This window comes from Aptenodytes patagonicus, chromosome 10 (genome assembly GCF_965638725.1).
Source record: "Aptenodytes patagonicus chromosome 10, bAptPat1.pri.cur, whole genome shotgun sequence".
Classification (NCBI taxonomy): Eukaryota; Metazoa; Chordata; class Aves; order Sphenisciformes; family Spheniscidae; genus Aptenodytes; species Aptenodytes patagonicus.
In genome coordinates, this window is record NC_134958.1 from 21,671,448 (window position 1) to 21,689,464 (window position 18,017).

The following is an 18,017-nucleotide window of genomic DNA, read 5'->3' on the forward strand; positions in this document are numbered from 1 at the left end:
ATTTGAAGAAAAGAAAAAACCTGCTTAAAACTGCTACTGAATTAAACCTACTTGAAATCACTGAAAGTTGGGGTCTCTGTAGTGAGCCTAACACAACTCCTCTCTGAAATGACAACTTGCTTTTGTTTTTTACAATTTGTTGAAATGGTTTGAATTGGGGTAAATACTGCTTGTTGTACTCGGAGTTGAGAGTGAATCTGAGCTTAAGACAAAGGGTGAGGGAATCTTTGTGTAGGGGCAGTATAATATTGGAAGTCCAGCTCTAGCTTCAGTAATTGGAGAGAAGATCCTGGATTCCTTGATAAAGTTGCTCTCAATAGATTTCCGCCACCCCCCCCCGCCCCCAAGTTCATAGATGAATAAAGTGAAAACTTTCCATCTCTGTTCTGGTGGTAGAGAGAATTGTCTTTTCATTTTTCTGTCCCTCAAGCTTTGTCAGGACTGGGAGAGGTGTTGTCTGATACTCCTCTATTCCTGTGGCCATTGTAAGGAATTCTTTTAACTGCTTTTATGTCCTGTCTTCTATTCATCACTGTCTCTGGCCTGAAAATAAACAGTGCTTATTTCTTCAGCTGTTGGTAGCCTTCCTAACAAACCCCCCCCCCCCCCCCCCCCAAAAAAAAACAAAAACAAAAACAAACCCCAACAAACCAAAAAAACCAGTGAGGGCATTTGCTGCTTTACTTCTGTGTTGACCAGATGCTTTGAGCCTGACAGTCTACCATGGTAGTGTCTGCCATAAAGATGACCTTCATTTTGATTTTGGGTAGGTGTTGGGACCAGATGACCTCCAGCAGTCCCTTCTAGTCTAAAGCAGTCTTTGAGTCATTAAATGTGAATGATACAGGAGATGTATTTCTTGATTTATAGAAGCAGGGTTAATTCAGTATAGCAAAACATGCAGACTTTTCTTACATTGTTTCCTTTTTCTTCCTCTACAACTGGGCAGGAACAGCCAACAAAGAAAATGTGGTGACTAGACACATGCCTTGCTCATTAATGCTTTGCTGGGTGGATCTTAGTCAACAAAACTAGTTGGAATCTGCAGATTTTTTGTATGGTTAGAAGATATTTACATATAAAATGTGTGATTATCAGGTGGTGTTAGGAAATGTTACTGAGAAAGGCATTTTAAATAGGAAGAGAAACAAGTTCATGGTGATTAAGACTTGGACACTTGAGTAGAGGAAAATTTCAGTGTGAAGTGGATGAATGTTTCTGCTTCTTGTTAATTGAACTGTTAGCTGTAAATGAAACATACTTCAGTTGTCCAAAAAATACAATTTTTACAAGCTGAAATTTCAAACAGTCTTTCCTAATCAGCTTGATTACTTGGTATAGTTTCAAATAATAGGCTTCTCCTTTTATTTGTCTTTTACATGCTAAACTCCAAATACCTAGGCATATTATGCTGTGGATGGGAGATACTAAATAGTGTCTGGTGCAGTAGTCCTCTGTGGTCTCTCAGGACTCTTTATTTACGCATTGCAACCTGCTCTTGGAGGTTTATTCATTGCTGTTACTTATCAGGAAGCGATAGGAGAGGTGAATAGCCTGCTTTGAGAACTATGTACTCACTGCTGAAGAATCAGTGTGTGCTACTCATGGCAGCCAGGTAAGGGCTACTTAAAGGTTTACTTACTTAAGGGTTTCTTCTGGAGTGGGTATTTTATCATGAAAAACAAAGCTCAGCTGAGGTGTGAACTGAACCTGCTGGATTCTTTTTAGTGAGCTTACTATGGAGCTGTGGAATGCCATGGGCATATTTTGTCTACAGTTAAACATAGATGACCCTTTCTAGAGGTCAGGAAACAGTTCCAGGGTGGGAATTAGCTGTTTTGGGAGACTGTTAAAGATCAGGAAAGCCAAGCTTCCATTACTGTAATAAATGTTTTATCTCAGGAGGTCCGTAAGCTCAAATATGATTGTTATTAAAGTTTTCATAAAAGGTGAATACTTTCTGCTTTTAAAAATGTATTGTTTAAAAAGCAATGTCATGCTTTTTTGGCTTTGTTCTGGGAGCTGTGGAGAGGAGCAAAATACAGACGAGTGCTTTTTCAGAGGAACCTTTTTTTAAATGAAAAGGGAGTGCTGGTGACTGAAAAGATAGTTGTCTAACTGAAAAGCCCCTGAGCTAACTTTTAGGATTAAATGTGGTAATGGATCCTTGGGTAATCCGTGTGCTTACTTCTAACAGGCTGCAAAAGGTAACCAAGAAAAGGAAGTTTCCTGAATTTGCAGCACTGTGGCTGCACTTCTGTTGTAAAATGTTTAGGCTCCACAAATCAAAAAAGACAAGAGTATTGCCTAAACTCTTGTTTTCCACCAGTTTGCTTTGTCTGTTTCTGATCAAGGCAATGAACTTCGGATTATGAGGTTATACTGAGGTGAAATCTGTTGTAGCCCTTCTGAAAATACAAATATTTTTCCATTTTCCCACTTTTTAATGCTGTGTAAACCAGAGTGTTACTGACCTTTTGTCAAGGATCACGCAGACTTCAGTTCTTATTTCTCTTTGCAGTAAGAATTGTTAATGTGTATTCAAGTCAGATTCTCACAACTACTTCTAGATGTCTGAAACCAAGCTATGACTAACAGTGAGTTGAGATGTCCAAAATAAAAGGGTTAAGATTGGTAGCATTTTAAAGACTGTTTCTGAAGTTTCGTTGTATTCTTAGCTCTTAGATTTCCTATATGACCTTCTTTAAACCAGTTATGGCTCTTTACCCATATATAGGGGTGTTGGGATAATATTTACATTTTAGCTCAGAGGAACCATATTTACTTAACAAATATATATAGAAATGAAATCATCAAAAGGAAATGTAAAAGCAGTATAAATCTTTGCTGTTTGCTAAATACTGTAAATACTCAAACCTGAATGCCAAATATCTTTCAGAACGTTTATAACTAAGCGAATTAGGAATCCTTTCAAACGTAAGTGCTTGAGAATTTGTGTGTTACATGCGAGACCTCCATCCTCGTGTCTGTTCAGTCTTCAGCCTATTTGAAAAGATTTACGTTCTCTTTTAGGACTAAATTTATTGTGTACATAGATCAACTCTATTTTGCAGAGCTTGTGCATGTTTCCCATCTGCAGTTCCTTGTTTCCAGCATCTGAGGAGCAGCTGTGGAAGAGGGGTCTTAGCCACACTTTTCCCAGGTTCTTGTTTGCTATTTGGCTCCAAGCTCTAGGCAGTGATGCTCTGCTCTTAGTCACTATTTTCCCCTGGCTTCTTTTGACTTCTTGCCTGTGATACGACAGGATAGGCACGAAGAAGAGATTGCAGCATCAGTAAGACAGTAGGAAGAAGTTAGCCACTGTCCTCACTGCAATGTGTTCAGGCAACTGGAAGTGGCTTGGGGATCAGATGAAATATTGCAAATGTTTACCTGTTGTTTTGAGCACTCAGCCTAGGATATTTAGGCATGCTGCTGGCATGGCTTCTTTCTTTTCAATCCTACTTCAACTGCAAAATTAAGTATTCTCATTATGTATGCCACAGGTGTTCCAGAAATGTGCTCTCTACCTGCCTCTTCCCATACCTCACACACATCTCTGGATGTCTGATTGCTTAAAACTGGAGAGCAGTCAGACTACTCCAGTAGGCTTATGCCATTGCTGTTTTTTTCCCCCTTGTTTTCCATTCATGGTGCTAAATAGCATAATTTTCTGTTGCCTTTGGAGGATGAAGATGAGGATAGGTAAAGCTTATTCTAACTTGTCTACGTTCTGCTGTTGATATAAGTTAATGTTTTATGGAGCCATGGAAGTATCTGGGTTCTTGTATGATTTTAAAATTTCTGTGTGCTTTCCCTTTTGGTGGTGAGAGGGGAATCCTGGTATGTGCCTAGTAAGAGCGTATAGTTACAGTCTTTTTCCAATTTTGCTAAAATTTTTTATCCATGTTTTGGGTGTAGTCTTTCCCTATAGTATTTATCTTTACATATTTCATCTGTGGCCTCAGACAACTTTAAAATCTTGTTAGCACTGGTCAAAGGAGCTATCTGCTGCTCCAGGAGAGAGGATGCTTTGGCAGGATCATGCTGTCACTTCTACTTCTGTTTCTTTTCACAGATCCAGACAAGGTTTTGGAAGTGGTATCCACTGATATCTTGATACTTGCTTGAACCTCGTGTCTGTTTTTGTGCTTGTTTTCCTTATTCTTTTTTCCATCAGCCTGTTTCTAAGGTCTATACAATTTTTGTCCTGTGATGCCAATGATAAGATGTGTGCGAAACAATCCCAAATTAAAGACTGTTAGAAGAGCCTTGGCTGAAAAGGAATTTTGGTGCACTTCATGTGATATACAACCAAACTTTCATTTTTGATACTTCTTTATCTATTACCAGAAAGCTTTAAGAACAGATTAGAAACAAACAGTCCAATCCAGATCTTCACTATTCTTGCTACTAGAAAGAATTTGCTAGTATCAATTCTGTTGATCTTTTAAAGGGAAAGAAATAGCAGATAGAGTGAACATTTATATACCTGTTATTTTGCACAACTAAGGCTATCTAAAAATTGTGATTTCTTCTAAATGACAGGTTTTGCTCAAACTCACTTGTTTTATGTTGGAATAGTGCAAGGCAACAGCAAGAAAATGAGAGCAAAAATGTATGGAGGCTGGCATGTCATATTTTTTTCTAAAGATGGGTCTTTTCTGAAAACCCATTTCAGAATTAGTTGCCTGTTTTGTGTGAGAAGCACTGACTCTTCCCACACTTCATTTCCTCTAACCTTTGTCCCTGTACCCGTATCAGTGCATTTAAAATATCCAGTTCCATGCTGTCTTTGTGGCTCTTGAGGTCAAAGTAGATGCTTTTGTGTTGGGTCATGAAGCCTGTGGTGAGTCAGTCTTTTAAGTATATACTCAATCTCTTTGTCAGTATATTCTCAGATCCAAAGTATTCAACCCCATATTCCGTAAAATGGTCAGTAATGTCTTGTTTTGGTGGGTATGTGCATGAGAAATTCCAATCTGTATTCCTCTGTGGCAGCGGCCAGAGTTTCCTCTCCCAGAATTTGAGTCAGCTAGGAGTATATGCTGTACTTCCCTGACAACTTTTGTGATGAGTAGAGCTTTGAGAGAGAGCAAAAGTGCTAAAATACCTTTAAAATGACTTTTCAATCTCAGCAGGTGTATCCACTCTTCAATTATTTTATTTTCAAATAAGTAACTTCTCATTTCACTGGCCAGTCACAGTCAGGATTTCTTGACATTCAGAGTTATCTCTAGTTCAGAATACTTGTTTGGTAATTTAAATCAAAGTAGTCCTCAAGCATTAATTAACACTGTTTCTTGTTTCACTTGTGTGATGCTGGTAAATGTTAGAGCTGGGCAAACACCATGAAAAACTTCAGTCTGTTAATTTACATTTTTTAATAAACTGCTTTGCTCATGGCACTTTTATGTTTGCATTCCACAAACAGTGAAATGATTGAGTCTTACTGACATAAACGATCAGAGGAACTGAACTTTAATTCTGAAGGAAAGTAACCATTTACTTACTGATGGGGAAGCTAACAGGATCTGGTAAGGTCTTGGATTATTTATAATCACTGTGGTTTCAGAGAAGTGTCTGTGCTCCAGGCATGGTTTGTGTCCGTTACATACTTGGTGGTTGTGGTTTTTTTTATGGGGTATCCCTTTTGCCTTGTTAATGTAAAAGTAACTATTGGAAAACTTTGTCCTGTGAAATATGAGGTCCTCAGATCCTAGAGAAATTTTCAAATGACAGAGCTGGTGAAGAGGTAGACTAAATTGCCTATAGTAACTGGAAATTCAGAGGAGGTTTTTATGGACAAATTACAAAAGCCAGTGCCATCCCCGGTAGTCAAATACTGGACATACCTTAGGTAGAGTGATTAATTAAAATAAAAAATTCTCAAGATTTATTTTGGTACTTATTTTTTGTGATCTGAATGGTTTATACTTTCTCAAGTGAGATCTATAACACAAGGATTTAATTAATTTTGCAGAGTTGTATATGTTAGTGGTATTATTTTAAATGGCATCTGATAGTATCATTAAGAAAGTTAATTCAGAATAAAAGGAACTATCCTAATCCATACATGCTTAATACCTGCAATGAAGGGCTGCATAACAAAGCCTTCCCTCTGGGTACCTGTACCACAGTTACTGATTTTAGCTATCTAGGGGTGGATAGCACAACTAATTGTACAGTCATCTCCTTGTGGGGTTTTGTCTTCCCTTGAGTGATCTAAAAAGCTTGTTTATTGCTGGTGCAAAATTTCTTTCATGTATTTGAAGGGAGAGGGTATTCAGTGTGAAGCTGTTCTTGCTTTTGTCTGCAGAGTTGAGTATATACCTTTCTTGTGTGAATAAGGGCTTTTAAATTCCAGAAAACAGGAGGATTTTATATATGAGATGTCTTGTATATGCCCCATCCTAATGCATTTATATAAATAAGAGTAGAATATAGAATTGAATGTTATGTCTTTTAAAAATACGTTTTTGCAGATGTTTGGCAGCTGTTACTAAGGTTTGTGTATTAATAGCTTTGTTAGCGTTTGCCACAAAGATCCAACTAAACTAAGCATAAAACTAAGCTTTACATCTTTCCCATCTTTCCTTAAGCTGCTTGGAAATGCAGCAGAACTCTGGAATTTTTTCCGGCAAGTCTTTTATTTTGGTCTCTAGTGTTTCTTTGTTTTTACTGGCAAGAAGTAAAAATAAAAGCAGTTGGCTGTTCTCTGGTATATACTTTCTGGTCTGACAGAAAAACCTTCATCCCATTAGGTTTGGCTTGCAATTTTCCTGTAGTCACAAAGACCTTTGTCTAATGAGTTGCCTGTAGGGAAAAAGTCAAATCTGATTTTTGCAGTCAAGAATGTTGGATAATATTCTTCTGCTCCAGTTTGATGGAAGAAAATGCTGCTGTCAAGAGAATCTGAACTTCCTCTGACAGCTCCAAAAGCATTGTGGTTTTAATTGGAGATGTACTTGCTTCAGTTTTCTTTCTGATATTCTGGCTACATGTGGACAGGCAGAGGAAGTGATGATCCTAAGTTGTGTGTGGTCTGTGGGGTTGTTTTTTGTTTTTTTTTTTTTTTCCTCTCAATAAATCATCTGAGTTTAAATTATTTACATTAAGTGCTTGGATTCTGATGCTTAGATAAGGAATACTGTGATTCTTCTGTGACGTAGCAGAAGATTATTTTTTTTTTAATCTGTTATTCTCTGAATGGTAAGGTTTGGAGCTATTTGTTCTGGCAAAGAAGGATGAGAGACTTCAGGAATAAGAAGTATGGGAGAAAAATCCTCCACTCAGCAGTAACGTTTCTAAAACTAGAGCTGGCAATGAGGTAATTTGAACTCCTGCAGTGTTTTATAATCAGACTGTAAGTTGGATTTCTGATGCTGACTTCATATTTAAATATGCTTAACTGTAATAAATATGTATTTATAACCTTACCTTTTAATTGGATGAATAAATAGTTTAGTAATTCTTGATTTTTTTTTTTTTCTTTTGCTTAAGATCATCTGATACGATGTAGTCATTGAAGAGACAACGTTGCTAAGGACTCTTTTCACCCTTCTCCAGTGTTCAGGGCCATCTTAAGACTCCATGTGGCCTTGGGATGAGTAAGAAGTTAGTCTGCATTTGACAGTGACTTATTGCATGACCAGACCTGTGCAGACACTGTAGAGTCCAGCCTCATTTCACATATGTTGTGAATCACTTTACATAAGCAAAGCAAGTAACGTTCTGTGGAAGCAATGAACATTTTGGAGAATGTACAGTAATTGCTTTGCTTTGGGTCTGGAAGAGACACTTTCTTCATCTGGGGTGAGCCAGGAGACAGCAGTGCACAGTGTTAGAGAAGGATGGCTGCTTGTAGCTTGCATTGTTGTAACAGTCTGGCCATGAACGTGTTCTACTCTGCTAGTCTCCTTTGAAAAATAAGAATGCAGATGTGCTGCACTGAGGTGGCCTGCTAGATAAAATTGTTTGAGTGCACATTTTAAATACCATCTCTGCTGTCTGAGTAAAATGATCTGATTCTTTGAAGAAAAGGTTGACTGTGAAAAGTTTTCCCTTAATTTATTGCATGCATAAAAGGCTCTTAAAAAAAACCTTAGGCTCTAGATTATGCATCACCCATGTGTTTAGGTCTGCTGTCCTATAATAGCATCGTTAACAATGCAACCATAGTAATGATGTTATGGAAAAGTCAGTCACTTTGTCTAGCCCGTATCATGGATTTGTTCTTGCCTGTGATTTTGCAGCTACCTTCTTTTAACTTTTCCTTTCTACTATATAGATGTGTCTAGAAATTAGATCATATGGTAGCTTTCAGTCTACCCAAATACAACTTGACTACTTCATCTCTCCTACTAGAATAATGTTACAATTATATGGCATGGCCTACAAAAGTTAGTGTGAGAAGAAATTAAGAAAGTTTATTTAAACTATACTTCCATTTTTGAAAGGTATTTGATTACCTACTGTTTGATTCTTCCCTGTGTATTGATGTGTGTGGTAGCACTTAGATCTTTGTGCTGGATAAGTTCTTCTTTCATTTCCCAAGTAACACTGTCAAACTGTGTTGGTACACTGTCGTATGAAGTATAATCTCTCATTGCATGCAAGTGAAGTGTCCAGCTAGAAAACTTAAACTGAAAGTTAGAGAATACTGTTGTAGATTTTCTGGACCATGAAGCCTTTGCTTTCCCTGGGAGATGAGGGAAGGGAGGGAAAGAAAAAGATAAATTAAGCCAGATTTTTGATGGCTTAGGATAATGTAGAATCTTCTCTAGGCTCATAAAGAGGTTTAAGTAATGTTAGTATAGGTGACTAATAGATATTTGGAAATCTTATCAATGTTTAAACATGAGAGCATGGAATGGTAGGAAACTTGTTCTTCACTGGTATTTTTCTTGGTCTCATCTTGGATTTTTGCACACACAATGCTGCTTTGTTCTCTGGAGCTCAAGCTTGCAGTCTTCCTCCTTGATCCTTGTACTTGCCTTTTCTGCTTTTTTGGTTTTTTATCCTTTTTAATATCGGTTGGTAGTGTACCCCAAACCAGATATCCAAAACCTCTTCCAGCCTCTGTAGGTCAGGTTGTTACTGCTGTTCCACAACTGACCGCTGTTATGCTGGATGTAGGAAATACAAGGAAAAAAAAAACCCCTAAATCTCAAGTTCCTGTGGAGTCTGCACTTGAGAGTAAAATCAGTGCACAGGAGAGCCTGGAGTGTTTGGAACTAAGGTCAAGTCAGAAAAATGTATTGCTGACTGTATCGACTTATCTATAGTAGATTGGGAGGTGTATGTCTGCTGCTGGCATTCTGAGAACAGCGTTCCTGGTTGAGCAGTACTGTGCTTAAAATGGAAGCAGAATCTCTATGGAAACTCCAAGTGGTGGTAAGACTGAGCATTACAGTTTGGTTTGGCTGTAGTCTTTGCTCCACCCTACAAAAGTTGTAAAGGAAATATAATTGAGTACATGCTGGATCATCCAGAACTGATCTATCCCAAAATAAATCACGGTTCTTCAAGCACTTTATCAAATGCTGCTGTTAATAAATAAATTGGTCTTTCTGTATTCCTGCTTAGCTGGTTGCGTCCTTGAGCCAATACAACTAGCAGTGTAGCAGTACAGTGAACTCAGCTGCTCTAGTTTGAATGAGTTTTATTTGGAGGTAGTACGTACTTGCATTGAATTGTAGTGCTTGTAAAGTTTTAGATTATAACATCAATTTCAGTTTTATTTTTGCATTTGGGTAGACATAGTTAAAAAATGAAAATAGGATATATGTTAGCCATTAAAAAAGTAAGCGTACATTGTTTCTTGTGCCTCAAATTTAGTCAAATGTGTCTCATTAGGCGCTTTAGTCAGTGTTTAAATTGACAAAGCTGCACAAATCTAGATGGGACTTGCCAACTGTTCTGCGAATTCTGTAAAGGCTCAAGTTTGAGAAGCAGCAATTCCTTTCCTTCCCCATTACTGTTCTTTTCATCAGGTTTTTGTTTTGCCTGTTTTGTTACATCCCTGAAATGAACATGTAGCTCTGCAGTGGGGTTGAAACTAGTGGATAGCGGCTTTGGAGCAAAGGCATGGGACAGTTACCCATGAGAAATGTGACTGAAAGACTTGTGTAGGTTCCCATGTGTTCTCAGTGAGCTTTTGGGGAACTGTCTTATTTTCTGGAATAGATTAGAAGCCACTGTAGATTCACTGATGTTAAATTTTCTTTAGGGTGTGGCTCAGTATCAACTGAAAGAGTTAGTATCTAAAGCATATGGGTTAAATAAAAAAAAAAAATGAAGTGTGTGTTCTCCCAGCTTCCTGTGTTTGTGTTCTGTTTATATGTTGTTAAGGTTGATGTCCGGCTGCCTCCCCACAGTTTGAAAGCAAGCTTAGACTCTGCTGCTGCTGACTAGGTCCAGATGTGACCAGACATATCGGGACCTGGCGAGAAGGTCACAGTGGGCATGAGGGACAGAAGCACTTGGTAATGGTATGTTCAGATGCAGAGGATATGTATTCTTTTAAGGCATGTGTGGGAGTGCTAAGTGCCAGTAGATTGATGTGGTGAGGCTGAGAAGAGGTCCTTGACCCCAAGAAGGCTGCTGGAGGTGCCTGGGCAACAAAGCAAGCTATTTTATTTTTTAAAAATAGATTTGCAAGGTTTTAGTCTAATTGCTTAAGCTTCCTTTTTTGAAGATATTAATTTAGGACTTTTGACTGACAAAACTAAAAGAATGTGTAACATAAAGCAAAACTTCATTACTTTTACCTGACAACTGCATAAAGCAATTTATGTTGTATATTTAGTAGCTGTGCTTAAACAGCTTTCTGGGCATCAGTGAAGAGCTCATTCTTCAAATCAGTTGAATTTTCAGATTTTCTTGTAATACATAAAGCCCCAGCCTTGATGTAGATTCTTTTGTGTGTGTGAGGAAGTATTGTTTGTGCTTCCTTCTTTAAGAATTAAAATCCTGTATGTTCCACCAGAGTATCTCGCCACTTTTCCTAAAAGCATTGTATTATTTGAGTTTTCTTCCTTTTTATGTCAGAGATGCGAGTATTTGAAAGAAAGCATAATGTAGAGTTCCAGTTCAGAGAACTGCAGATGTTGCTTGGAAGGGACATCTGGAGGGTTATCTTAGTCCAGCCTCCCACTTAAAGCAGGACTATTGCCAACACTAGTTTAGGTCAGTTACAGCTTTGTGTAACTGAGCATTTAAAATCTGCAAGGACAGACTCCACCGCCACCTCTCTGGTAACTTGTTCAGGTGTTGCGCTACCCTCCTGGTGTCCAATCTGAACGTGCAAAGCCAATAAAACTACTGAGAGTTTGGTTCTGTCATCTCTGCTACTTCCATCAGGTAGCTTTAAGCACCTATTAGATTTGCCCTTAGCCTCCTCTGCCAGACTGAGCAAGCCCAGTTTCCTCAACATCCCTTATCAGGTCAGGTGCTCTAGGCCCCTGACCATCTTGGCAGCCCTTTGCTGGACAGTCTCCAGCTTTGCCACATCTCTGCTGAGGCTGCAAAACTATACTCAGTTCATGGTTTATAATGGTAGAGCAGGAATTAATTTCTTCATTCCTGGTTGAGTCTTTCCTATACATGAGTAAAGGATGTTTCTATGCTAGAGGTCAATGTCTGTACCACCTAGAAGCAGTCTGCTTAGCTTTAATTATTTTCTAGATAAGGAATCAGAATGATGGGATTCTTAAGGATGATCTGCTTTTCCAACTGTTGAGATCCTTAGAAGAGAAAAGGGTGAGTGTAATCTGAAAAATGAAAGAAGGTAACTACTACTTTCTTGCACTTTCCTTCTGCATAGGGAGGATAGTCTTTGGAAACTTAAATGAACTTCCTGGTGGAAATTAGATTGACATGATGCCTGTTTCATGGAGACCTTCGACTGATCTACTGTGAGCATTAACTGAACATTTGCTTAACTGAACAAATTGGAGACTTACCAGAGATTCATTTATCGACTAACATCTATAGTAGCTTATGAAGGTGTAGAGCTGTTGCTAAAGGGAGTAGATATTCTTATGTTTTCAAAGGGAGGCATGAAATGAATAGAGCAGAACTCATGATCTCAAAACAGAATGTCAGATGTATGATTACACTCTTGGTTCCTGAGAATAGCTTTCTGAGTCTTTTGACCAATTTTAACCAAATATAGCTGTGGAATAAATGTCTCTCGCATCCAAAGTCCTTTGAGTAGGAGCACAGTGCTCACCTGTTTGGGTGGCCTGCTGTATTCACTGGTTTGTTGGCACCAGTTTTGCGCCATATCAGATGTAGTACTTGTGATAGGGATCTGCAAGGGATATAAGATGCAAGAAACGGTGTAATTACTTGTTTGTAGAAAACCTTTACCTGTGGAACTGGGGTGGGGTGTGGGAAAACACATATAACATTAAAAGCATGGAGCAGGATTTTCTTGGATCACTTTGATTTCAATGCTGAGTGGAAAGCATACCAATCCAGGAGAAAGCAGCGCAAGATTATAACTCGCATCAGTCCCTCCAAACTTGAAGCCCAAGTATACTAGCTGAAAGGGATAGCAGTACTCAAGTTGAATATGTGCTAGCTCATCAAAGGTGACTTCTAAACTGAAGGAACAGAAAGTTAACTAGTATCGCCCTTTAAAATGGGCTGAAACCGCAACTTGTAAGCATAGAGCAAGTTTGTTAAGGCTTTTTGGTTTGGGATTTTTTCCCCTACAATACAACAGTTCTGTATTTTAGTAAGAAAGGGGATGAATAAATTTAATTATTCTTTGGATTCCTTATCTCACATCAAATTCCCATGGCAGGCTACAAGGATACAAAATAAACTAATTCTAACTTGGGAATAGTTTTTATTGAACGAGAAGTACGTTATGCCTTAAACCGCTTGCTTCTGTAACTGTTCTATGGGAGTTGAAGCTTAAAATAATCTAGCTAACATTGCTGTGTTCTCTTACTTAGCAATAACACTCAACTACATGCATAGATATATTGTGAAAATGTGGACAAGGAATTATCAAATACAATCTTAATTTGAAACTTCAGGGGGGACTTAGTTTCAGTTTTCTTTTGGGGTCAACACAGAAACCTCTGTGGTGAAGGGTGCACAGTTGAAGATGAACAGGAAGGTGGATTGGAAGAGTGGGATCTGTGTACCTGTGTGATGAGTGAAAATTTCTCTCAAGGGATAAAATAGAATGCTACAGTGTGATTTCCAGCAACACCGTGGCATTGGCATAGGGCTCAGTTAAGAGGGAAACTCTGAATTGAAGCATAATTTATGATCTTTCTTTTCTGACCTTAAGCACAGCTGCCTATAGGATCTGTCCTCAGGCCAACCAGCTATGACTGGCCAATTGGCTTATGGGGTAAAACAATCTGTGGTATGTTGTGATATTTAGACTGAAGTGCTGCTGAAGGGAAACAATGAGATAATTAACTTAACTTTTTTGCTTTTTTTTTTTTTTTTAATCAGAGGTATGGAGAACTTGGTGGCTGGCTCCAACCTTCCTCCACTTTTTGCAGATGAAGATGGATCTAAGGAAGGTAGTGAAATCACTGTAACTGGGTAAGCAACTACTTCTTTTTAACCTTCGGCTGATAGATACTATCTCTAGACTTGCCAGGGAAACTCTTTCAGTGGGAAGAGGGCATTCTAAGTAATTAAAAAAAACCCAAACAAATAAAACCAACAAAAATTAAATCCTACAGCTCTCCTTTGGCCTTGATAGAACATCACAGGACTCTATTTAGGAGAAACAAGGACTCTTCCGAACTGATGGAAATGATCACAAACTTTTCTTTAATATCTCTTGTCTTTAAAAGTTTGCTTCCCTAGGATTTTAGTCTTTAAGACAGATGTAGACAGCATGATGGGGGCAGAGAGGGAGGGTGTATCTGTTGGCTACAGTGATCCCTGCTAAATAAATTATTTCTATTAAAGGTATACTATTCATCACTGATCTCTGAAAATCACTCAGAAACTGTTGTCTTTCATTTTTGTCAGACTGACTCTGCTTTTACAGACTCAAACAATGGCCTCTTTTAAAATCACAATGACAAAAGAAGTTGTCTTTTAGGAACACACAGGATTCTTGCTGTGTTTTGATACTTGAAGTTTCTTTTCTGTTTTGTAAAGCACCAAGCAATATAATTCAGACTTTGCAGGCAGGTAGAGCCCTGTAAAAATGAATATGGACACATTTACTTCAAGCAGGTCTGAATTTGGATTTACATATCTGGGACTTCAAACTTGCTGGTGGCAAATGAGGTACATGTTCAAATTAGGTTTGTGTTTAAGAGGTATTAATGTGTTGAATGAGCTTTCATCAGCTTTCACTGCAAATGGCTACATCGCATTGAAGTTTCTCCTGTATGTGTAGTTTAGAAAGCTTCCCTGCTTAAGGGGTAATGGATAGGAAAGCGGAAATGTTCTTCAAACTGTAACTGTGATTCTAGGAAACTGTATTGTTCCATTTTCTTTTTGACACATACCAAATGTAGTTAAATTATAGGAGTGTGTACGCTTTGTTCGCTTTCTCCCTCTCTAATTGTTAGTAATATGAACTCAGTCTGATACTGAAAGTCAGGCATGGATCTCTCTAGCCCTTGTGTCTTTACCAGTAATTATGCCACAATTGCTGATTATAGTGAGTAATGAAAATATGCTGTTCTCTCTATTTAAAGACAAATTTTCCTGTAGGCATTCAACTAACAATTCTGTTAATGTATCTCAATTTTCTATAGCTGTATTCTACATTAATAGGCACAATTATTTTGAATATTCAAAAATTTGACATGCATGTAAGCAGCTGTAGATCACAGGAATCATGAAGTAGACTTGAAGCATATGCTGCTGTTCATTCATTTTCATGAATGTAACTGGGCAAGGCCAAGTAATCTTTAGCCTGGCTCAAGAAGGGGTTATAATCTGAGATGAGTCTCAAAATTGTGTATTAATTTGCCCACTGAGTGGTGAGAATGACTGTGGGGTTGTTGCCCCAAAATATGTGCTGATCTGTCTGCCTACCTTCAGAAATATTTCTGCATGCTTGCTTTTTTTTTTTTTTTTTTTTTTTTGCCTCCAGATAGTTTGCCCTTTCTTGGAGTAAGGTTGATTGATACAGCTCTTGCAGCAGAATTAAATAGTGGCCATTCAGGAGCCTGTTGGGAGCTAGTCATGTTTGTGTTTTAAATACCCACATGTATCAACAGGAGATTATATTGAATGAAGTTCAGTTCAAAATCATACACGACCACAAACCTTTTAAGTGTTTTTGTGGAGAAATATATTAAATGCATCCAGAAAGGTGTATATTGGTTGAAGATGAAACCTTTCATTTCAAATTCCTTATGGTATTTTTGAAGAAGCGTAGATTCATTCTTATTTCTGATCGAAACATTTACTTCCTTGACAGTTTTGTGTAACCAAAAGCTTCACTAAAATTGAAACAAAGTAACACTTTAAAAATCAAACTGTCTTTGAAAGTCTGTAGTAACTACGGTAGTTACAGCACTTGCTTGGATGGAACAGCCAGTTCTTCAAAAACGACTCTTTAAAATCTCTTTTTTTTCTTGCTAGTGTAAGAACTGAATATATTTGCAACATTTTTGCATGTTTTAGAAGATTAGGGAGGAAGTGATTTAGCAGTATGATGATTACATTTTTTCTTTTGCTATTATGTGCTTTTTCAGATTAGTTCATTCTGAGAGTTCATTCAGTGGTGGAACTTCACAGCCTGTGAATAACCCAGATTTGGTGGAGGATTTGTCACAGGTTCAGCAGCTGCAGAATGAGTCCTCTAATACTGCTGAAAACACTGAGCAGAAGCCTGAGGAGGAGGTGAGATGAAATAATAGTGACTTCTTAATGAAGCAAAAGCATGGAGTTTTGTCATTACGGTTTGTCTTACCTACTCAGATTTTTTTGGATAGGATCACAAATTTTCATCCATTTGCCATTTTCATCTTTTGATTCTCTCTAGTTTTCTCCTGTGTTGCACAACTGCACACAGATAGCCAAGGAAAGCTGGCAGTCATAACGTACAGAGAACAGCACATGTGTCTCTAGCTTAGCCAGCAGGATCCACAGACTGCATTCAGTCTTTTTCTGAAGACTGAATGTTCAACTGCCATAAATTATTTTCTCTCTTGTGAATCAGGAAAGTGAGACCATTGTACTCTTCTGGGAGTAACTGATGTCTTTGAAAGCATTATGCTTACTACTTTAGACTATACCTTGTGTACCATCCTGCACTGATTTTTGGTGACTGAATCATGAAGGAACTGAAGTTTGACAAGAAAGTGGTTTTGGTATTTTTGATAGATGCATTTGATATTCCTCCTTGTAGTTTGTCTTCAGCTGTGAGGTCCTTGTTTAATTAAGGAAGTAGTAAAATTCCAGAAAGGAAATTAAAACTAACACGATGGCAGGAACATGTTGATCTGGGGAGAGATTAGAAGTACTGAAATAGTTGTATGTGCATAGCATAAGAAAATAGTGTTGTCCAGAGATTGCTATAGTAGTAGTATGAAGCCAAGAGGATGAGTGGTAATTATGTTATTCCTGTGAGCTCAGTGTGCCACAGGCAAATCTTATGATGTTCCCTCCTTTGGAGTTTGTTCATCTCTCTATTGGAGGCGATTAGTGGGAAAGAAAGCCTATAGAACAGATTAGAATAGAAAAACCTACTGTCCTTTCACCCATATTTTGGGCACATAATAAAGGTGAAAGATTTGGAAGGGGCAAAATAACTAGTTAACAATTGTTAACTAATACACAAAATCTCTCCAAATGTGATATTGAGGCAAGTGACTTGGGGGAAGGGTATGTGAGGGTGAGAATAATTAAAAAAAAAAAAACAAAACAACACACACACAAAAAACCAAACCAAAAACCGAAACAAACCCAAACAAACAACTAACAAAAAAAAATTTGCAGTTGCATTAGCTAGGATGATAATTTCATGGGTTATCAATCCTCATGGTTTTACAATCAGAAGTTGATGCAAATGTTATTTTATTGTCCCTGTGGACCAGGTGATGCTGCAAAAAACTTTTAATAATGAGACTTATTTGGCTTTGCTTAGAGAAAAGTCAGGATTGCTCTAAAGTAAGGTTTGAAACTTACATCCATGGGGAGGATGTATTGCAGCAACATACTCCTGATGAAAATGTTTGAGACATGAATATTTATTCCTTCCAGAGGTGGTAATTCTTTTCCTTCAATCTGAATTTTCTTCCATTTTCATTTTGCAGCAGCAAAGAACTAAACGAGGAGGCTGGGCCAAAGGGAGAAAGAGGAAGAAACCCCTTAGGGACACCAATGCCCCCAAATCCCCCCTCACAGGGTATGTGCGATTCATGAATGAGCGTAGGGAGCAGCTTCGAGCGAAGAGGCCTGAAGTCCCTTTCCCAGAGATCACCAGGATGCTGGGCAATGAATGGAGTAAACTGCCTCCTGAGGAGAAACGGGTACCATTAAACTCCCTTTTCCTTGTTGGATTATGATTACTGTTAAATGGGAATATTGTTGTTTAGTGAGGAAGTTAACATAGGCTTTTGATTAAAGTTGTGTTTAGGAATATAGTTCCAAATAAGGGGCACAGGTCCTCCAGAGTTCAAATAATGAATCCTGGTAGGGCTGTAGCATCTTATCCACATGTGACTTGAGGAGGACTGTATCTTCTAGATAGTGCAAGAATATATTAGAACAGGGGGGCTTGCTCTAGTGAGACATCCCACTGTTTTTGTGATTCATCTGGATGTAACTCTGTTGTACCTCACTCATTTACAGCTGAGACCTACCAGTTTCCAAGGCCAAAGCCGTTGGAAGGACGGGGCAGGCATTTATTCACTGTGGCTGAGGAGAACTCGGCGGGATTTCAGAGCTGCTTGAAGGATTTTGCAGTTCTGTTTATTTTACAAACTCATCAATGTATATAAACATCTGCTGTCTTAGAATAAGACAAGCAGACTTGAAAGGACAGGTTACTGAAGGAGATAGTTAAC

General features: G+C 38.2%; 1 protein-coding gene across 8 annotated transcripts in view; it reads left to right on the forward strand.

The window, feature by feature from the left end:
• Positions 1-18,017, forward strand: part of HMG20A (high mobility group 20A) — a 47,444-nt gene that overhangs the window by 13,148 nt on the left and 16,279 nt on the right. For 5 of the 8 annotated variants that reach the window (XM_076348477.1, XM_076348476.1, XM_076348475.1 and 2 more), the window contains 5 exons: positions 10,354-10,493; positions 11,828-11,918; positions 13,483-13,575; positions 15,702-15,849; positions 17,265-17,480. In XM_076348477.1, coding sequence (XP_076204592.1) covers positions 11,881-11,918; positions 13,483-13,575; positions 15,702-15,849; positions 17,265-17,480 — 495 coding nt within the window. In that variant the 5' untranslated portion in view covers positions 10,354-10,493; positions 11,828-11,880. The remainder of the gene's footprint in view (positions 1-10,353; positions 10,494-11,827; positions 11,919-13,482; positions 13,576-15,701; positions 15,850-17,264; positions 17,481-18,017) is intronic. The other 3 variants (XM_076348480.1, XM_076348483.1, XM_076348481.1) reach the window with 3 other exon arrangements.